Source organism: Rhinolophus sinicus, linkage group LG13 (genome assembly GCF_036562045.2).
Source record: "Rhinolophus sinicus isolate RSC01 linkage group LG13, ASM3656204v1, whole genome shotgun sequence".
NCBI lineage: Eukaryota > Metazoa > Chordata > Mammalia > Chiroptera > Rhinolophidae > Rhinolophus > Rhinolophus sinicus.
The window spans coordinates 26,430,339-26,452,982 of record NC_133762.1 but is presented as its reverse complement, the minus strand read 5'-3'; the positions used below and the strand labels follow the sequence as shown (position 1 = coordinate 26,452,982).

Below are 22,644 nucleotides of genomic sequence, written 5' to 3'. Positions count from 1 at the left end.
CTGTTGATACATACTGCCAATTTGCTTTCCAGAACAGTTTGGCAGTGATGTTTGGGAGTGCCCATCTCACTGCAGGGAAAGTAGCTTTTAAACTCTCTTATTTTATATTGTTTTTCCAGAAATCCGAGTGGATGACAACAACTTGCAATCACGCACTTTATGCTATTTGTGATGTATTTACCCAGTTTTACGAAGCTTTGAATGAAGTCCTTCTTTCTGATGTATTTGCACAGTTGCAGTGGTGTGTAAAACAAGGTACTCTGCGTCTCTAGGAATCATTGTTTTGACATAGTCCTTAAAACTATAAAAATAATCTCCCAACCAGTCCAGTTTATAAAACATTTCTTTAAGGTGGTATATAGTGATTTTTATATTTTAAAAGATGTACGTTTGTATTTTATACTATTCTTTCTACTTGTGTATGTGTTTGAAATTTTCTATAAGGAAATGTTTTTAAAATGTACTGTGGGGAGTCAAAATCTAACAGCTTCTTCAATGAACATTTTCTGTTTGAGTACTTATGTGTTTATTTTAGTATGTATCAGGAAAAATACGCACATAGCACCTTAGACTTGGATCCCATAGATAGTTTTGGCCGAGGACAAAGCTTAATTAAGTTTTTCAAAAAGTGACTCCGTTTTAAAATAAATGATAAAACAGTTGATACTGATATGGTAAGAGTAGTGTTTGAGTGACTAAATTTTTAGAAACACTATTCTAATATTTTCCATCTTTTTTACCATTTCTCATACAAGAAGCCAGTTAATTAGGGTAGCAAAATGTTGACCTTCTTCCATCCCTAGCAGTAAAGCTATGATAAATAATTTTACCTCTTTACAGCCTACTTAAACTATAAAAATGTTAACACTGTGTGTAGCAATGGTTCATTAATTGAAAGCCTACAAACCCACCAATTACATAGTCTCCACCTCATAATATGAAGTATCAGTGATGTGGATGGAATTAAAACAGCTGTTGAAGTTTAGTGATAGATGTTGTTTTATTTTGCAGATAACGAGCAGTTGGCTCGATCAGGTACAAATTGCTTAGAAAACTTAGTGATATCCAATGGAGAGAAATTCAGTCCCGATGTCTGGAATGAAACATGCAATTGTATGCTGGATATTTTCAAAACAACTATCCCACACGTGTAAGTGTTAATGTGATTATTGTTACTTATTTCTATGTTCAGTGTGTCTTAAAGCTCTGGTTTGCCATTCACATTGATCATTTTTCTTCTCTTGCTTTCCCTCAAGTTTGCTGACATGGAGGCCTGTAGGAATGGAGGAAGATTCATCGGAAAAACATTTGGTAAGACTTTTTGTTGTTGTTGTTGTTGTATTTTCTCTGATCTCATATTATATTAAAAACTTAAGCAGCCCAAAGAGTTTGTGCTTTACTGATGGGAGGTGAGTAAAAAAGGTTATAGGATCTAGGGGCAGCCGGATGGCTCAGTTGGTTAGAGTGCGAGCTCTGAACAACAAAGTTGCGGGTTCAATTCCCACATGGGATGGTGGGCTGCGCCCCCTGCAACTAAGATTGAAAACGGTGGCTGGACTTGGAGCTGAGCTGCTCCCTCCACAACTAGATTGAAGGACAATGACTTAGAGCTGATGGGCCCTGGAAAAACACGCTGTTCCCCAATATTCCCCAATAAAATAAAATTTAAAAAATACAGGATCTAAAAACTACATGTGTTCATTTACATATTTTTAAAAAATTACAGAAAGTATTAAGAAAATAAATCACCCCGTTCCAAAACCACAAAACATTTCTCATTTTTATTTATGTGACTGAACACATGTAACTCACACATTTGAAATTTGGGCTTACTTGGCACATAATGTGTTACTTGACATTGTGAGCATTTTTCCGTATTCTTAAATATTCTCTGAGAACAGCCTTTTCAGTGGCTGCACGTTATTATAATTTATTTAGTGACTTCTCCCTTATTGGACAGGTCAATTGTAGCATTCCACTGTCATAAATAACACTTTGGTGTAATTATTCTTATTTATTACCCTCCTAAATAAAGAGTGCTTATTCTTATTACCCTCCTAAATAGTAGTCCTGATTTTTGTGTGAAACCACATAAAGTTCTAATTCAAGTCTCACTTTAAAAGACTTTGGTTTACAAAGGGATTTGTAATATTAGCATTTGGGATGTAACAACGAAGCCCTTTATTTAAACATTTTGTTTTTTAATTCCGTCTTCTACTGTCAATTTGAAAAAGCTACCTATTGCACTAGTTTATTTTTTAACTTGATCTCATTAAAATTGGTCACACTCATAGTTAAATCCTAATATGTCGAGAAATGCCCTCTAAAGTAGAATAAGAAAATGTGAAATGTTAAAGGAGGAAAGAAATAATTGAAATTCGTAATCTCTTCTACGTAGTTTCTGAGAAGTGCCACATTAAGCACACAGTATAATTTTACTTCAAGCTGAGCAAGACACTTAAATTCAGGTTGGGTCTCAGTGTTAAAACAGGAACTTCTCTGCCCAGGTACTGAATTATGCATGAAGAGTAGTGAACGTTGTATTTCTCTCTGGTTTACTTTTAGGATGTGGATCTGGACCGCCAGTCTTTAAGCAGCATTGATAAAAATGCCTCTGAGAGAGGCCAGAGCCAACTTTCTAACCCGACCGATGAGAGCTGGAAAGGGAGACCATATGCAAGTAAGGCCACTTTTTTTATTGTTTTCATTTATTTTAAATAGGTAACATAGTTACATGGTTCAGTTATTCAGAAGGTACAAAAGGGTAAACATGATAAGCCAGTCCCTCCCCTGTGGCACCCAGAGTCACCAGTTTCTTATGTACCTTTCCAGAGACACTTATTCATATACAAGAAATGCATATCCATACACACACACACACACACGTACATTATCTATATTTATGAATTCTCTCCTTTTTATGCAAATTATCGAATACTATGCATTATTCTTTCTTCACTTACTGGTAGTATATCTTAGAGATCATTGAAAATCAATACCTAAAGAGCTTTCATGTGTTTAAGAACCATTTCTATTTTATTTTCTGTGAACTATCAGTTCATAATCTTTGCTCATTTTGTATTGATTGTTGCTCTTTTTTAATGGTTTGGGGGTGCTCTTTACGTGTCAGGGATCCCTTTTCTGGATACGAGTTTCTTTAGATCTTCGCTCAAATATCACATTTTCAGAGAGACCTTTCCTGACCAGCTTGTTTAAACTTGCATCCCCACCCTGCCTTATCTCCACCCCTGCCTTATGTCCTCCTCGTTTGACATACTCTATCCTATACTTGAATTTCTTGTTTGTTACCTGTCCCTGCCATGAGAGCAGGGATTTTTATCCAGCTTATTCATTTTGTCCGGCCACAGCATCAAGAACTGTGCCTGCCACATTGTAGGAACCCAGTGAATATTTATCCAGTACTGGCTGAGTCATTATTAGGGTTAATCTTTATCATCTAATATAGATCAGAAACTGTTTGCCAGCCTCCTCATCAAGTGTGTGGTCCAGTTGGAATTGATCCAGACCATTGACAACATCGTGTTCTATCCTGCAACGAGCAAAAAGGAAGATGCAGAGCACATGGTTGCTGCCCAGGTAACAAGGGCAGGGCGTCTGTCCGCGGGGAGGTTGCTCGGGTGCAGTGGTGTGCTGGAGCCAGCTCGTACATCATGCTCATCCTTCCCACCCCCGTGTTCACCATCATATTGGTCGCCTGACATTGGCGACGATGAGAATATTTATACCACAGAAATCAGCAAACGCTAAACATCAGGGCTGCTTTTTTTTCCATTCCCCAGTGAGCCAGTTTACCAGCATACACTGCTCAGATGCCACCCACCACCTTGATTGTTACTTATCACAGGGCCTATTCCTAATATTTGCTCTATAATTTAACCATAAATAACTGAGAGGGAAATAATACGTATGTGGATCAAGATACCAGTTCTTCCTTGAGAAGGTCCCCTTTTTTTGTTTTGTATCTGCAGTCTTCTGTGTACACAGCCTCCTTGGAAACAGAGACTTGAGTCCAAAACACGACAGTGACCTCACACTGTGGACTGCAAACTTCAGTGCCTTGGGCTAGCAGGTCCCGTGAGTGCTGCGGCAGGCTGGGTGGGTGGGACTGTGGCCGAGAGCTCCAGCCCGGCCCGTCCTCAGCCACCTCCCAGCTCCAGGGGCGTGTTGCTGTTGGGGTCAAGTCATGACAGTCTTCCAGTTTTTATTTACCATAAAGCTATGATAAATAATGTTATCATAGAGCCAGAATCAAGACTTTTTTCCATACAGAAAACCGCCTGCTTATTAAGTGCTATAATTACTGATGAACAAATACATCTGTGGGCCAGATCCAGTCCAAAGGCTGTCTTTTTTTTTGTTTCTTTAATTTTTAAGTGTACAATATTTAGTATATTCACAGTTATGCAAACATTACCACTGTCTTTAATTCCAGAAAATTGTTTGCACTGTAAAAGGGAATGCCCGAACCATTAGCAGTCCCTTTCCGTTCCCTCCTCGCTCCAACTCTTGTCAACAATTAATCTACTTTCTATCTCTATGGATTTTCCCGATGGGAATAGTTCATATTAATGTAATCATATATGGGAGCTTTTGTGTCTGGCTTCTGTAACTTAGCATATTTTCCAGGTTCATCCATCATAATTGAAGCACGTTTCAGTACTTCATTATTTTTACATATAACTGAATAATATTGTTGTATGGCTGTACCACATTTTATTTATCCATTCACCTTTTGATGGACATTTGGATTGTTTCCATTGTCCATGTATTATGAATAATTGTGCTGTGAACACACGTGTACAAGTTTTCATGTGGACATATGTTTTTAATTCTCTTGAGGATATAGGAGTGGAATTGCTGGGTGGGTCATATGCAACTCTGTGTTTACCTTCTGAGGAATTGACTGACTGTTCCCAAAGCAAATGCACTATTTTACATTCCTGTCAGCAGTGGACGAAGGTTTCAGTTTCTCCATGTCCTCACCAATGGTTGTTATTGTCTTTTTGAAAAGTTGTTGTGGTCATCCGAGTGGGTGTGAAGTGGTATCTCACTGTGGTTTGAATTTTCATTTCCCTAATGACAAATGTTGAGCATCTTTTGTACATCTTAGCCATTTCTGTATCTTTGGAGAAAGTTCTAGTCAAATCCTTTGCCCACTTTTAAATTGAGTTGTTTATCTTTTTATCATTGAATTTTGAGTTTTTATATATTCTGGATAGTAGGCCCTTATCAGACATATGTTTGCAACTATTTTTCTCCCATTCTGTGTATTGTCTTTTCAGTTTCTTGATGGTGTCCTTTGAAGTTTTTAATTTTGATAAAGTTCAAGTTACTGTTTTCCTTTAGTCACTTGTACTTTTAATGTTATATCTAAGAAAGCATTGTTGGGCCGGCCCGGTGGCTCAGGTGGTTGGAGCGCTGTGTTCCTAACGCTGAGCTCGCCTGTTCAACGCCCGTTCAATTCCCACGTGGCTGTGCCCTCTACAGCTAAGATTGTGAACAACAACAGCTCTCCCTGGAGCTGGGCTGCCATGAGCAGCCTGAGGTTGGCGTGAGCTGCCCTAGGCTGCTGAGTGCTGCCGTGGCTGCATGAATGGCCGGTAGCTCTGAGCTGCTGTGAGCGGCTGACTGACTGACTGCCTCAGCCAGGGGGAGCACAAGGCTCATAATACCAGCATGGGCCAGGGAGCTGTGTCCTGCACAACTAGACTGAGAAACAACGGCTTGAACCTGGAGGGCGGAGAGGCGGAAGAAGGGGAAAAAAGAATATTAAAAAAAAATTTTTAAAAGCATTGCCTAATTCAGGGTCACAAAGATATAAGCCTATGTCTTCTCAAGAATTTTATAATTTTGGCTCTTACATTTAGGTCTTTGATCCATTTTTGAGTTAATTTTTCTATGTGATGGAAGACGGGATTTACCTTCATTCTTATGCACATAGATATCCAGTTGTCGCAGCACTATTTGTTGTAAAGACTATTTTTCCCCAGTGAATTGTCCTGGCACCCATGTGGGAAATTTCTTGACCATAAATGTAAGGATTTATTTCTAGGCTCTCGGTTCTGCTCCTTTAATCTATACGTCTGTCTTTATGCCAGTTCCACACTAGCTTGCGTACTGTGGCTTACAGAAACTGGGAAGTGTGAGTCTTCTTACTTTGTGCTCCTTTTTTTTTTCCTTCAAATTTTTATAAGAGTTTAATTAGAGCCAAACTGATGACATTGCCAGGAAGCAAGATCTCAAATACTTCTCTATTTTCAAAACTATTTTGGCTACTCTGTGTCACTTGCATTTCCATTTGAATTGTAGGATCAGCTTGTCAATTTCTGCAAAGAAGTCAGCTGGGATTTTGATAAGGATTGTGTTGAATATAGATCAATTTGGAGAATAGTGCAAACTCTGCCCCTTTTATCCTCTTGTAACCTCTGGCTTATAAGGAAGATGGCTTATAGAGGGCTCAATAAATATAAAATCTCTAATTATGTCTCACGTTTTAGGCAACATGTTCAAGAAAATTTTCTAGCATTTCATACATATTTTTATGAGTTTTTTTCTTCACATTTGAAAACACAGTTATTGAACTTCAGTTCTTTAATCACCTGTTGAAGCTAAATATGCCACTTGGGCTTTGCCTAACAATTTCTGTCTTTCAGCCAAGTATGTTTTGAGACTTACACCTCCTATCACATATACTGCATCTAGATTGTCTCATTTTCCAATTTCTTTATAAAATAAGAAGAGGACAGTGCAACCCTACAGTGAAATAATTGGAGGAATACACACTTCTGCTCATGCAAAGAAGGCACTACTGACAAAACTAAAACTTCAGCCAGCAGAACCCACCATCATGCAAGAGCTCAGTATATTCTCTCACTAGCCAGAGAGCAGAGTCTAAATGGAAAATAGTTCAGGCTGTTGAGGAATGAAGCATAGCATATACAGAGGATGACTTTTGGGGAGTTACGACTGCCTTTATCTGATAACTACAATGTCCAAAACCACTCCATCTTCTTGACTCAGTTCTCCTATCCTCCCCTCTCTATCTAGCAAGACACGCTGGATGCAGATATCCACATAGAGACAGAGGATCAGGGCATGTATAAGTGCATGTCTTCCCAGCACCTCTTCAAGCTGTTGGACTGCTTGCAGGAGTCCCATTCATTCTCAAAGGCTTTTAACTCCAATTATGAGCAGCGAACTGTCCTGTGGCGAGCAGGTAAGGACACACAGTAGACAGGACAGGTGGCCACATCTGTCATCATCCGAACACATTAAAGCCTTTGAGAAATTCCTCATAGTATAAACATAACTGGAGTACTGGAGTAATTTACCAGGTATTTTCATGCTGGAGGGAGAAAGAAAGGAAATGCAGGATAGATTTCATCCCAGCACCAGAAATACTGCCTAGTACACAGGAGGTTCTCAGTTAAGTATTTGATGGAAAAACCAGTTGAAAATTAGAGAATTGAGTTGGTGTAGCAAGTCGAGAAATTTTACATTAGATTACAATTGTATAAATATGATATAATAAATGTGGTAGTCTAGGAGAAACAAAGCGTTCATACATTTTCTGAGGCTTTTAGGGGTTCCTCACCTCCAAAAATAAATACACAAATCCTGGGGTGATGGTGGGAGGCTCATTTTTTGAACTTTGCACAAAAGCAATACTTTATGTAATTTTTATATTGTTACTACTTTTTCAATTTTATCCCCAAAGGCCTATTTTAACCCACAATATTAAAATCTCATTTTTCTCTGACTGAAATATCTAGATGTTTTATGCCTTTTCCCTATAAGGTTTTGCTTATGAGAGTGGTTTACACATCTGGTTGATTGGTACTGCTTTGTTTAGGAAAATGTGTTCATATGTGTGCTTTGTGAAAAAAAATCTTGCAATATACTAGAATTTTTAAGCGTTACGCTTGAGAAAATGAAACAAATGGCTTCACCGGCCAGTGATCGGAGTCTAAGTGGAGAACAGTGCAGGTCAGTGAGGAATGAAGTGTATCTTATACAGTGGCTGAGCTGTCACAACTGCCTTTGTCTGATATCACAAGCTGTATTAAGAATGTAAAATATTTCAGTATTGCTTAAAGTGACTATTTTGGTTCCCACATGATTTCTCAGCATTAACCTATAAATGTGCACAATTTTCTCTGACTACTTGATTTCTAGGTTTTAAGGGCAAATCTAAACCCAATCTTCTAAAACAAGAAACCAGCAGCCTGGCATGTTGTTTGAGGATCTTGTTTCGAATGTACGTCGATGAGAACCGCAGGGATTCCTGGGAAGAAATACAGCAGCGACTTTTAAAGTAAGGAGATTGGTTTCTGATTAAATTTCTTATCTGAAGTACAAAAAGTGCATCGATACTGTGAATTTGAAAAGGGTAGGAGAAAAATGTCTACACACTGATTCCCTCTCAAGCTGTTTTCCATGTTTTTTCCTTGTGTTTGGTGACTTTTCTATTTCACTTTTCTTAGTGCCCCGAAGAGGTCAGAGCCTCATTTCTTTCATTCATAAGTTTCTTAAGGTACCAAAACATGAGCAGTGCAAAATGCTCTGAACTCAGTCAGCAAGCCTGGAGTTCTTTAGAACAATGTCAGCTCTAGCATACCATCATTCCTCCTTTCCACGAGGACTGTATCAGAATCCTATGGATGCCAGGGTGTACTTACTTTGATCATGTGGAAATGCAGCAATGGAGAGGCAGTGGGACGTCATTGAGAGATGCCCAGAGAGGAGAGTAGATCTTTACAATGCAGCTTCTTGGACACCTGTGAGCTAGATAGATGCTCATGTCTGAGCCTCCTTTTACTCCTTTAAGACTTAAAAACACTAACACTCCGTGCTGCTCCTGTGCATCTGTGTGATGAGACTTTCCTGTACTGTTGGTGGGGAGTGAACAATGATGGGATCTTTCTGGAAATCAAGTGGCATTATACATCAGGAGCCTTAAAATGTTCATTCCCTTTTCCTTGAGTCAGTAATTCTACTATTATGGAATCTATTTAAGAAAATATCTTAGAAATGGGAACCAGGATTCCTATATAGAATACTCATTGCAGACTTACAAAAAGAAAAAAAGAAAACATTTAAAACAGCTCAACTGTGAAATGGATAACTAAATTGTGGTATTACGTATATTAGAATTCTATTTTGCAGCCATTAAAAATTAAGTTTATAAAAAATAATTTTCCTATGTGAAAAATCAATGTTTCAACACAAAAAGAAAAAAAAGATGTAAAGCTTTACATACTTATGATTTTCAGTAATTTTTAAAAAATCATAGACAAAAAAGCTGGAAGGAAATATGCCAAAATACTGTCATGTGTTCCTTAGGATGAAGGGATTATGGGTATTTTCCTCCTTTATAATTTTATGCACTTTTCAGTTGTCTTGCAGTAAGAATACATGACTTAACAAGTCATAAACTGAAAAAGGAATTAAAGGGGACACCAGTAGCTCATTTCAACTTAAATCAAGCCCCAAAGAGACTTACCTACAGTCTCATAAAGTGTCTCTAAAGACATACATAAATGTTTTTAGCATAACATGTTTTAAAAAATTAGCACTTTTATGTAAGATGAGAAGAGAAAGGCAGTGTGTAATTAAGTATGGGTAATAAACTCTTGTACTTGTTGTGCTGCAAACACGGCCGTAGCTGTGTGCCAGGTCTGATGAGCTCAGCTAACATTTGACACCCCCGTTTCACAACAGCCCCTTGAGTTTGGTACCGTTATTGATCCCCATTTCACAGTGGAGGAAACTGAGTCTCAGCGACTCGTTTTAGATGGCACAGCCAGGGCAGGTGTTCAGTAAATAGTCATTGCAAGAATCAAGAATTCTCTACTCCAGTAGAATGTGAACTGTCAATCTTTTGTTTGATATGCCTCCTCTTCTCTGACTCTTCTAGTGTGTGCAGTGAAGCTCTTGCCTATTTCATTACGGTGAACTCCGAAAGCCATCGGGAGGCCTGGACAAGTCTCCTGCTGTTACTTCTAACAAAAACTCTCAAAATAAACGATGAAAAGGTAAAGAAAAACTCTGTCTCCACTAGGGTGTAGGTTTGGGATGGCTCTTCAAGAGTTCAAGGTAACTATTTTCTCAATTCTTCCAGGGATGGTTATAGAAGTAACACCATGCTAGATGCATCAGAGAAAAGTCAGTTCATTGCAAACAATGGATGCCTTAGGTTATTGGGGCTTTTTATCTCAAAGAACCCCAGTTGGAAAAGGCTGAAATTGAAACCATACATATTGCTGTTAAACAGCTACGGTGATTATGTGGCTGTGTTGGAAGAGAGGGTTGAGATTGGGAAACACTGGCTTAGAACCGGAAACTTGGTTTACTAAAATGAAAGTTGACTTTGGTAGGAAGGCTGTCCCCAAATAATTTATATTTGGGGTTAAATATAACTAAAAGAAGCTTTAATTGGCAAATTTTTTGTACCATCTTTCTAATAGCAAGAAAAAGCACCAGTATTGCAATAAGTTCCAGGGTGAGGTGAATACTTTTGAGAAACTAGGACCAAAATATAGTTTCACGTCTAATTTTATCTCTTTCCTTCTCTTTCCACCTCAAGTTTAAAGCACATGCTTCAATGTACTACCCCTACTTGTGTGAAATTATGCAGTTTGACCTGATTCCTGAGCTCCGAGCAGTTCTGCGGAAGTTCTTCTTACGGATAGGTGTTGTGTATAAGATATGGATTCCAGAAGAGCCATCACAAGTACCAGGGACCCTGTCACCAATGTGGTAGCCCGGGCCACTGCTCCTCCTCTGTAGAATGTTCACTATGCCACCTCTACCTGGCACATCTGAAGGGTCAAATCATAGAAACAAGAAGTCAGCATCTTGGAGCTCAGAATGGTCTGGATAAAGATGGCCTCTACGCTGGTCCCATCCGAATCCCTGACTAAGGCATTGTGGTATTTCATTAAATTGTTGCATACCCAGTTAACACAGTAGGTGGGGTGTCTGTTTCATCTCTGTCATTCCATTTTACTGATTGAATTGTTTGTCATATCTGTCATTGTACATGCCGTCATTTTCAGCAAGGTCCCATGATTGGCTGTAAACATTTTGTCAGAGGAAGTCGTTCTCCTTGAAAATACTGAACATAGTTGTATAGGTTCGTGATTATTAGAGAGTATGTTAATAAAATTTCTTGTAACGGCTAAGTGCCACCTAAAATATGCTGGGTTTTTTGTTCTTGTCTGAGTGTGTTAGAGAAGTTTGAGTGTTTTTGTCAGTTGTGAGTCAGCTGTAGTTAGATTAGTTTGGGGAAAGGTAGGGAACAAAGGGGTTTTGGGTTTTTTTCCCCCCATTTTGTTTATGACTGAGTGATTTTAAAGTATTTTACAAAAAGATATGGAAGATATGATTGAAGGCAGAGTTTAGTAATTAAGTTAGAATTAAGATCTTGCAAAGTTAAAAAAAATGTAGTGCCTCCTGACTCTCCATTTCAGTAACTTGGGGAGAAAAGTCTATAGGAAACAGTAAAAAATGTAATGAAGATGATTAGCCTTCCTTGAAGTAAGTGTTCGTGGTGGATGGGTATGAAATTAAAATTTCCAGAATACACTGTCCATCTCACACACTCTGAAATCTAATATATGAAGTAGTAATGAAAATGAAGTAGTAATTTAACAGAGTTCGTTTATATTTGAGTAAACCTTTTATTTTTTACCTCAGAACAGTGAGTGTACCAGTTGTTAGTAGCTGAATTCTTTGGAAAGGTTAGATTCCGAGGCCCTTTTTATGTTAATGATGGTGCAATACTCTTGACTGCAGTAGAACTGGATCTGATGCAGCTTATGTAAAAGTGGGGCAGTAGACAGGTACGGCCTGAAGCCTGCAAGCAGTATGAGTCAGTGAGAAAGAGAATACACACTTCATTCTCTGCCCTCTCATCCACTCACCTGGAGTGGCATCCAGCATTAGCAAAAGTGTTACACAGAGTTATTAAAACATTCAGACTTCTACCTATGCCCTTTGGTCCTGTAAATTGGGTTGTATTGATGTCAACTCTGGTGCCTTAGAAGATAGTAAGTTGGGAACCTATCTATAAAATCGGATTATTTTTCTTTATAGAGAAGGATTTCTGGTGCTTTTGTTTATTAAGAAACTGATTTCTTAAATTTTTTTGTTTTTAACAGCTTTGAGAAATGTTTGGTTTGGGCCAGCAGTACTGTCTACTTTTTTCTTTTCCCAAAAGTATTTTAATTTCTTTACCAAAGAATAAAAGAGCGGGTTTGTGTTTTTACGTTACTTACATACATCGAAGAGGAGCTATATAATTTAGCAGGAAGGGACTGTGAAAGAGTGTTTCACTGTGAATGGAAAATGTTAGCACATTTGACTGACTTGTCTTGAATCCGTTACATCTTTACACAGCAACGTGGAAGCTGCGTTCTGAGACTTACTCTCTGGTACTATAGTTCGTTACAACCTCAGCAAGTCAGTCATCTCCACCGCTATTTGTACTAAAGGTGTATTTGGGAGTTCACTATATTTTCTGTCCAAATGCATCCAATTGAGATTTTTCCTTTCCTTCTGAGGTTGTCATGTGACATTTTCTTCATCAATTGTGACTACAAGACTTTTCCAGTATTCTCCTGCCTTCCCCTTAATGTTTGCCTCTTCTTGCAGAGTAAGAAATGTGTAAGTCCATCTGTTACTTGCTGAAATATTCAGGTTTTAATTTCTTTTTGTGTTTTAAACAATTCAGTTTTCTGAATGAAGCATTGGAATTGTACCAGCATGGACCTTTAAAAACTGGATGTAAAACCATTTAGGGTAATTTTTCTTGTTGGTGGACCATGAAGTATTAAGGAAATCCCTTACCTCCAGTAATAAGCCATTCACCCTAAATTCTACTTTGTGAGTAAATCTATTTCATGATAAGCGTGGCTTGTGCCACTCAAACACTAGTGAAAAGGGTGTGTATGACTCTGCAGCACCGGGCCAGGACATCATTTATCAATCAAGTTATGGAGAAAGGAGAAGCATTTCCAAGGCCTTATTTCTTTTCTCAGAATGCTTTAAGTGTTGATTTTATGTGCTGGGTCTCTAGAGAAGTTATTTGTCATAATACTGCTGCTTTGAGCAATTTTGTTTTTCTTCATTGTCCTTTATGGAAATCACCAGCTTTGGTATCTTAACAACAAACAGATGGGAAGTTTTATTTCTAATACGCATCTTTAGAGTCAAATACACTTTTTCCCTGACACTCCTCACATACAACCAAAGAACATACATTATGGAAATTGTATATCTAGAAACAGAGCATTTTCCTCTGACAGGTGACTTTTGTACAAAATGCAAAAAAAAAAACACCTAAACTTTTTTGTTCTGTTGTGATTATGGCTATACATTTAGTAACCTTTAATAGTTATTAAAGATACCTGTTGACAAATGCAAATATGACCATCTCATTCAAATGTTTGTTGTTATGATGCAAGTGGATATTGGTTTAAACAGAAGCTGGATTCTCAATACTGCATTTTCTGAATTCTGTTTCAATGTTTGTGTTAAGGTAAACATAGCTTGAACTCACACGAAATCCTGGAATTTTGCCATCAGCAGCTTTGTAGTTTGGGATACAAAGAAACCAAAGCTGAATATTTAAAAGAATGAATATATCTGGAAGTCCTTGCCCTCAAAAAAAGACATCAAAGATATAGTTTTTCTCAGTGTTCTAATTTTTAAAAAAATTTTATCTGCATATTTGCATCAAATATTTCTTTATGTGCAAAATGTTTTACCTCCTTAAAATGCCTAAAAATTAATAGCTACTTTTGTTTAATCTATACACGATGATTAAGTGCATTTAATATTGGTAATTTAATGAAAAGCATTCCTGATGTATACATTTTTGAAAGAATAAGCAGAATTATATAATATTAAATGCTATGTAAAGTTTTCTATGTAAAAATATTATGTATAATACTGTTAAAATATCCCATGCTTTAATCAGGTGACAAATCAATAAACTTTTAAAAAGTCATTTTTAATGTAGTAATTAATATATGTATCAAGCCAGAGTTTGGGGTTAGTTTCTTCTTACGGCAGGTATAAGCTTATAGTTTAACAAATATAATTATTAGTGGGAGAATATTAATTGTGGGTTCTAATTTTTTAAAATAAGAATCCCCTACTTCTCTTCCCCCCCCCATGAAAGGGAAAAAGATCATCTTGAGAAGATTCTTATTTATCTCTTGAATCCACTTTCACTCATTAATTAGTTTGATCGGTACATTAGTTCCCAAGAAAAGACATAAATCTCTCTTGCTGGCATTAAGGGCAAGATTACAGAGGAAGACTTCACAGGGTCATCGAGTGGGAGGCAAATCTAAGGTTCATACAGCGTGCCCACAAATAAAGACAGTAAACTCTAGGCTTGGCTTTACTGCCTCTGAATTCAAAGTCTATTTTCTGAAATATTCTGAAGTTGTAAATCATTATTGTACTTAAAATATTCCGCTGCTGAAATTGACTAATACGTTTCAAAGGAATGGCTTTCAGGTCCTTGCAAGACACTCCTAAGTTGTAGGAGCTCCACATGCATCGCAAAGGGACAGAGGAACAGTTCACAGTTGTAAACCTTTTAGTAAATGCTCTAAGAAAGGGAGGTTGGGACCTATCCTCAGGTGTCGGCTAGAAAAACAGTCAATTCTCTTGGCAGCACTGAGCTTAACCTCCCTGTGCTTCAATCGTCCTTAGGGAAATGGCCTTCTGCTGCTAGAAGCCATACTGGAGTTTGGTCATCTTTTAGTGCAGAGTCATTATGTGCTGAGAGCTCTGCAGTTCTCAGTGGCTATATAATTTGTGTTCTTATATTTGCTTCCTCAAATGATGACCAAATAGTGTGCCTTTCAGTCCAGGAGTAGCAACGGATTCCAAGGATGGGATCTAAGTGGAAAACTGGGCCTGTTGAGGAGGAGGTGGCCAAAACTGAGGGCCACTCAGTGCATCACAAGATCCCAAGGGCTCTACCTCTCAGCTACATCCTGAGGCTGTCCACTTCTCTCCATGCGCCGCTACGCACCCTAGTCCAGGCCATGACACGCCTTCCTGGATGGACCCACCTCCCTGGTCTCCCTGCTTCAAGCTCTCCCCTGCTGCTCCCGCCCATACAGTTCGGTCTCCAAGCAGCAACTGGTGGGCCTTTTAAAATATAAATCCGGTGGTCACGCACTTAAGACATGGTCCAAACACTGGCTTAGGAGACCTACTCCCGGGCCAGGGCTCGCCCAACGTCATCTCCTGACATGCTCCATTTCATCAAGCCCGTCTAGCTCATTCCTGACTCGGAGCCTTTGCTCCTGGCATCTTCCTGAAATGCTCTCCACGCTGATGTACACACACACAGCTGTCTCGTTGAAATTCAGGTCAACGGTCACGTGTGCAGAGGCCTCTGACCATCCCACTGACTTTCCAAGTCACTGCCTGCCAGCTCACCATGTTTTCAGTTTCCTCGTAGCACTTATCAAGTTCTGAAATTATCTTGTTTATTCCGTTTCTCCCTCTAAAACATGAGCTCCACGAGGGACCGGAAGTACTCTGCGACTTGCGGACATGACTTTGGGCAGTGAAAAAGTTATGTAAGACTTACTAGCGTGCTTGACATCAAGAAAAAGCCACAATCCAGCAGCCATTCGGTGCCTCTGTGTTCGTCTCAGGAAAATGGGGATTGTGATGCCCGCTAGAACGGTCAGAGGAAAGGGCACTGTCCCTTGTGACCTCAGCGCAAACACAGCGGGGTCATTCAAGCTAGAAATTGGCCCTTCGAACTTGGGTGGGGCCCGAGCGCGCTTGGCCCCGCCCCCTGCCTCTGCCCTGTGCACGCATGCGCCTCGGGCGCAGTCTCGCCGCCGCGCCATTTTGCCGGGGTTTGAATGTGCGGTGGAGAGGTGGCTGGAGTGGGTAGTGCCGGCTACAGTCCGCGGCTGAGATTTTCTTTTCCGTTCCCATATTACCACAAGGTAAGGCCAGGGCGTGCATCGTTTAGCAGGGTGGCCTCTGGGAATCCCGCTGGGGGAGGGATGAGGCGGTCCCTGCACTTCCGAGCGCTGGAAAGCAGGGACCGCGCCTCTGCGCGAGAGCCGAATTTAGACCTGTGCCTCGGGCAGCGTCCTCGGGTAAGGTTTTCGCCTTCGCCCATCGGCCTCGCTTCATCTCACGGCGTCCCAGGTCTCAGGCCTACGTCCGGCAGTCCGCGGGCCTCTGAGGGGCGAAGACAGCCGCGGCGCGGCCTAACGAGAGCTGTCTGAGCGCCCGCCCCTTCCCCTCCTGCGCTGCACTGATTGGCCGCGCCACCGCCGTGCCGCTCGGGAAGGCTGCTTCTCATTGGTCACGCCCGTGCGTCGTTCTCGGCGCTCTGGGCCACCCACAACGTGAGCGGAGAGCGGCGGCGAGGCCTGTTGGGCTGCAGGGTTAGGGATTCCGGCCGCCGCCCGACAGCGCCTTCCCGGCACTCGCCTGATTCTTAAAGAGGGTGGGAAACTTAATCTCCCTTTGCTTTAATCTCCCCGACTGTAAAATGGGCATCGTGACCTCACTTTGCTGAATTGTTTATGAGGATTAAATTCTAGTCCATGCGCCTGCGGGGGTCGGCGGGGGGTCTCCCTATTGAAGGAAACGCTGTGGTGTGGTAGTTCGAAGCATGGGCTTTGGAATGAGAACGCCTGGGTTCGTTCCATATTTAGCCTCTCCCTAGGAGCGTAACTTAGGAGCTATTTGTTTCTCTGTCTGAGCTTCCATTTCCTTATCTGCAAAATAGGGTTGAAAACAATCTACCTCGTAAAGTGCCTATGAGGATCCCCCGAGTTATTACGTGTTTACGAAGTCCTACCCGAAGGGGGACATTGTCCACCTCTCCCACCCATCTCTTCTCGTTAGCCACGGTAGCCATACTGACCTGACCTTCCTTCCTTAAATGTCTCAAGCTCATGGCCACCATCAAGCATGTGGACGTGACTTGTTTGCTAGGAAATTACCAACATCAGATCTTTGCAAGGCTGGCTCCCTGCCCTTCCAGGTTTCATTCACCTCAGGCCTTTGACCAACTTCTCTATAAGGACCTCTTTCCTTCAACTTTTCATCACATCACCCTAGTTTTATTTACTACTTAGTATTGATCAGTATCTATAATCATTTGTAGTTTATTTTCTTTCTCAACTGCTAAGAGGTAAACTTTGAGAGCAAGGACCTTACTTTCTTTTCTGTTTTTACTGCTGTATCCAGGTGGCCAGTGCTTGCCACATGACGTATGCACAAGTAGTAGCATTCCTTGGAGGCACAGAAGGAGATTTTACTCTTGGATCTCACCAGTGCTCTTTTTCTCCTTCCCTTGGGCCCCATAGTGGAATTTTTGCTCCTTTTTTGTGTGTGTCTCCATTTTTTGAACAATTCGTGGGACTCTTAATCTACCCTAGCCTCTTTCCTCTTAAGACCCTTTATCTTTTACTTCTTTCCAATAGTGTAAGGGAATTCTCTCTCCCCTTCTGGTTATTTTGATTTCTGCTAGTTGGGGGCTGGGATGGAGGGAAACCATTTCCTATACAAGATTGGATGGATTCGAGAGCACTGCTCAAGCTTTGGAATTAATTTGTTCTTTTTTTCATATAATAATTTTATTGAGCAGCCAGTTAATCTCGGGGAATACAGCAGTGAAGAAACAGACAAGGTTCCTTCCCAATGGGAGTTTATATTCTAGTGGGGGAAAGAAACAGGAATACAAAAAAATGAATTCGATAATGTCAGACAATGAGAAATGACAGGCTGATGTGACAGATGAAGAAGGCTTCTCTGAGAAGTTGACATTTGAGCTGAGAGACCAGCCATGGAAAAGTGAGGGGACGGAACATCCAGGCAGAGGGAATAGAAACTGCAATGGTGAATAGAAAGTGCAAGAGCTCGGGGACAGGAACAAGTTTGGAGTAATGGAATATCCGAGGAAAATCCAACTTACTAGAGAGTAGTGTATGAAGAAAGGTATCCAGGGGCCAGATCGCATAGGACTTTGTAGGCAATGTGAAAAATTTGGATTTGATTCTAAGTGGTACGTACCTGTGATTAGAAGGCAGAGGGTGGGTTGAGATGTTGGGGTATGTTCTTGATATGTGTGTGCAGATAGTTTTCATTCATTGGATCTCTTTCCCTTTCCCAGATGTAAGGCCTCAGGAATGGTTCTCTAATGTGGAGGAAATATCTAAGGAAAAGGCACACATCTTGCATCAGCTTATGTTTAAGAGATGGCATTGGAAAGCAACGCTTTTGTTCCAAAAGTCTTCATCTATGAGGGCCTGTGGGGAAGAGGCTAGACTTAGGTCCAGCCATTCATTCAACAGGAAGAACTTGGAATTTAGATAAGTCTATCATAATTGATTTATTATGGTACCTGTCTTTTTCATTTTTGTGTGTGTATTGATAGGGATTTCCAAAGATAGCTTTGTAGAGAAAGTAACGTATCACCCCTCATTTAAAGAAAAAATAATGGATTTTCCACTTCTAGTTTGAGTTTTTATTTTAAAATCAGTAATGCTTTTTACATTTATATGTTGCTAATATTTGAAAGTGTCACAGCATTTTCATCTGTTACCAAATAAGATGGCTTAATTAGACCTGATCTTGCTGATACATTGTGAACACCTGTAGAGTATTTTATAAAACTACCTGATTTGTCATACTTTCCAAATCAAGGATAAGCTTATAATTTGGTTTTATAGACATTATCACTAAGGAGATATAAAAAAGGTTTGTTGACAAATACTTAGTCCCTTACCTAACATTAAAATTCTAGGATCTATGTAGTGTTTTAACTTTCAGTGACTATACCATGCATATTTATACAACGTCCCCCCGCCCATACAAACACACTTTTTTCCCCTCCAACACCCTTTTTTAAAAAACTTAAAGACATTCCTCCCCTACCACTTCAACTGTGTCATTTTTGGGTTATTCTATCATGTGGTCATAGAGTCAGTTGTCTCCGCCTCTTCCTGTTTGTCACAATAATAAATGTGACCAGAACGTATGGGATGAATGGTAGTACTTTTGATGGAAAAATCAGTCAAGAGTAGTAGCTTTTGAAAAGAGTACAACAAATATGTAGTAGGTACCCATCAGTGTTGTGCGGCTCTAGGGAGATTGCAGTGAACAAAATTCAAAGTCCCTACTCGTGGAGCTTACAGTCTAGTGGAGGGAGAAGCACAGTAAACAAGAAAGCAAATTAATGTGTCTGATAAAATTTACTTGGACAAATAGAGTAAGGGAATGGGGAGTGGCTGAGGTGGGTGCTCTTTTAGGTAGGATGGTCTAGGAAGACATCTCTGAAAAGAGTTGACATTTGAAAAGAGACTTGAATGAAATGGTCAGTGAGTCATGCCACTCCCCAGGGACAGAACTGTCCAGGCAGATGGGACAGTAAGTGCAAAACCCTGAAACAAAAGTATAAGCACTGCCATATATGAACAGAAATACAGGACAGATTTCACATTCACTTCTTTCTTGAAGTACTTTTGAATAAACAGAAATTAATTATGGCAGGCAAGTTGGTCATTTGTTTATCTGACAGATGTAACTGAGTTCCTACGTTGTGCTGCGGCTGACAATAGCTGATCCTCAAAGAAGACTCTCCAGTCCAGACTGGGCATTTATGTTTTAGCTGGCTGGCTGACATAGTGACTCATCCATTAGTTCATGGAACAAATGTGTATCCAGTGTCTACTATGTGCCAGGCAGTGTTGAAGGTCCTGGGCATATGAAGACGTACCAAGCCCTGAAACGTTAACAAGAAATAACAAGTGGAAGATATTTCATGTGAGGATTAATGCTGTTAACAGTGTCACAGGCATGAGGTAGATAATAGTTGTAGAAGGCCCTTTTGAGGAGTTGACGGCTGAATGATGCCTGATACCAAATTAGGAGGAGCAGTATTACAAGCAGGGATAACTGTCTAGGCTGCTTCAAGGAACAGAAAGGCAGCTTTTGTGGCCGCAACATAGTGAGAGGCAAGGAGAATGTGAGATGAGGTTAACAGGTGCCAGATTGCATGGGACTCTGCCGTGGGAAGTAAGGGGTTTGGATTTTTAATACAGATCATTATGAGGAATCTAAGAGATTGGGTTTAGATGTGTACAGTGCTATAGGAACATAACAGAAAATGAAATGCAGATTTATTGAGTGTATTTAAAAAACTCAACAAAATAGATCCAACTGACCTCTGTAATCTCCCCCTAACCCCCGCCACACAGTTTCTAATATGTTGCCTTGCATAAATCCCAAAAGGTAGAATAAATTTGCATATGGCAAAGAAAGAACAAGCTTTTTAGCTCATATACATTGATGTAAATGATTTTGCTTGGCAATAGCAAACTTTTATGATTTCAGAGTCAGCATTTCAATACAGAAAAAAAGAATGGGAAATGAATTGATTGAATCACTGCTTTCCAAAGTGTGTCCCATAATAAAGTGTTTCTGTGGCCGAGGCCAAGTAGTAGGGGGACCTCTGGATTAAACAATGTTATATTGATAATGTACTGTTCCTGAAGTGAATCTCCAAAAAAGGGGGTATATAATGTGTAACATTTTCCAAACTTTTGATATAAAACCCAAAAAGGGTAATTTCCTAAAAATTGTGAGTGTGGTTGCATAGGATTTGGTATTCATGCCTGTAAAGTGGTTTGCCCTGGGTCAAAGGAAGTGTATATAGACAGGTGGTGGAATCTGTTAAATCAGTCAGAATATTGACTTCCCCTGTGATAAAAATGTTTTCTAATTAAGGGAAGGGAGTGTAATTAATAAGGGAAGGGAAGGGAGAATACAAATAATTTCAAACAGATTGTTATCCTTAGAAGGTGTGGTTTCTGGTTGTGGAGGAGTACTCTGCACAAGCACAGCATTAGATACACATATATCCCCTTTCTAGCTGCTTTTTTTAGTGTGAAATGAAAGGTTTTGGCTGTTTTGTTGGTCGGATCAGTCTTCAGAATCTCAGCGTCATCTTTGACTTCTTCCTCTCCCTAATTCCCATCTGACTGCTCTTTTTCACCTCATCCTGTTCTATTGCTGTTCCCAGTGCTTCCACTCAAGTTCAGTCCTCCGTCATTATTTCTACCTGAGGGATAGATAGCCTTAGGTTGTAGGAAGAAGGTAGACCTAGAGTCAGGCTGAGTGGGAGCTGGTCTTTGTTAACTATGTGTGACTTGGGGCAAGTTAGTTAATCTCTCTTGTCTTCTTCCTTGTATGTAAAATGGTTTTGATGTGAAATAAGCATATAAAACATCCAGTACTGTGCCTGGTTCATAGATGTGACCTTTGCTCTTTGCCTCACTTAAAAAAGTATCCTAACATAGCTTCTCTTGTTCTCTTCCTCACCTCCATTCTGCAAACTATTACCAGCCCAAAGGTCCTATATTCCACGTTAAGTTTTTACCGATTTCAAAAAACCTTCCTATTGTACATTAAATCATGAAACTCTTCAGCTAAGTATTGAGGAACCTGTATGAGCTGATCTCAGCCTTTTAAGTCCACTATTCCCCAAAGGAGCTAAAAAGTCTTCCCATGTCTGTTACTTTGCTCACATTATTTCCTAAGTACAAGGACTTTGCCTATCCAAATCTGTATATCCTTCAAGTTCTGCAAAAGACTCACAGCCTCTGGGCCATCTTGGACCACCGAATACCCAGTGACTCTCTTCTTAACTTCCTAGCAGTTAAGTTGCTGTCTGTGTGATTCATTTGGCCCTTCTACTCCAGGGAACAAATGTGTTTCAGAATTTTTTTTATTGGATGCACATACTGTGGATTATGCAACATCCCAATGGAGCTTGAGGGTAGCATCCTGCAATCAAACATATGACTATTTCTTTGGTGAAATAAATTTTCATACTGAGAGAAAAATTAAATTTATAGCTTTAGGAACTTCATGCCAAGTTTAGCTGCTTGAAAGGAAAAGGGTTATAGGTCTGTAGTTGGTATTTCAGTTGTGTCTTCCAACTAGTCTTTAAGCTCCTTTGAGAGTCTTTATTTGATTGATAACTTTCCGACAGTAAATGTAATACACATAGTTAGTTGTAGGATATTAGAAAAATCTAGAAGGATATGAAGAGAATAAAAATCCCCTGTATTTATCATGTAGATGTTACTAGTGTTTACATTTTGGAGTATATTGTTTTTCCTGTGTATTTAGGTGTATGCAAATTTTTAACATAATTTGAATTATGGTATACTTGACCTCTTTCCACCTAGCTTTATCACATTTTACAAAAATTATTATGTACTTAATTTTTTCTTCTTTGTCATTGAGACCCCTGACTAATTTGGTGCCTGGTTGCCCTGAAAAGGCTACATTTCCCCAGGTTCCCCAGGAGCTACGTGTGACTTTGTCCCTAAAGCTGCCTATTGGGATCTAAGCAGAAGTGGGGTTTTAAAAAATAGCTTTATTGGGGTATAAGTTAGCATGAATTCATTTTAAGTGTACTGTTTGGTGAGTGTTGGTAAATTTATACAGTCATGTATCCATGACCACAATCCAATTTTAGGATACTTCTTTCACCTCCCAAAAGTATTCTTGTTTCACAGTTAATTTTACCTACTCACCAACAACTTGGACCAT

At 39.8% G+C, this 22,644-nt stretch overlaps 2 protein-coding genes across 5 annotated transcripts in view; both read left to right on the top strand.

The window, feature by feature from the left end:
• The window catches only part of ARFGEF2 (ARF guanine nucleotide exchange factor 2), a 79,417-nt gene extending 65,385 nt beyond the window's left edge, over nucleotides 1-14,032 (top strand). Inside the window, exons 31-39 of the mRNA XM_019756154.2 lie at nucleotides 120-255; nucleotides 1,012-1,150; nucleotides 1,257-1,311; nucleotides 2,566-2,680; nucleotides 3,467-3,597; nucleotides 7,069-7,237; nucleotides 8,197-8,335; nucleotides 9,938-10,055; nucleotides 10,607-14,032. Of these exons, the coding sequence (XP_019611713.1) occupies nucleotides 120-255; nucleotides 1,012-1,150; nucleotides 1,257-1,311; nucleotides 2,566-2,680; nucleotides 3,467-3,597; nucleotides 7,069-7,237; nucleotides 8,197-8,335; nucleotides 9,938-10,055; nucleotides 10,607-10,783 (1,179 nt within the window). The 3' untranslated portion in view covers nucleotides 10,784-14,032. The remainder of the gene's footprint in view (nucleotides 1-119; nucleotides 256-1,011; nucleotides 1,151-1,256; nucleotides 1,312-2,565; nucleotides 2,681-3,466; nucleotides 3,598-7,068; nucleotides 7,238-8,196; nucleotides 8,336-9,937; nucleotides 10,056-10,606) is intronic.
• A 1,841-nt stretch (nucleotides 14,033-15,873) lies between these two features.
• CSE1L (chromosome segregation 1 like) overlaps nucleotides 15,874-22,644 on the top strand; it is a 33,991-nt gene continuing 27,220 nt past the window's right edge. For 2 of the 4 annotated variants that reach the window (XM_019756157.2, XM_019756155.2), the window contains exon 1: nucleotides 15,874-16,010. The gene's annotated coding sequence lies outside the window, so the exon portion shown is untranslated. Of the gene's footprint in view, nucleotides 16,011-16,417; nucleotides 16,523-18,196; nucleotides 18,424-22,644 lie in introns of those variants that run through there. The other 2 variants (XM_074317178.1, XM_074317177.1) reach the window with 2 other exon arrangements.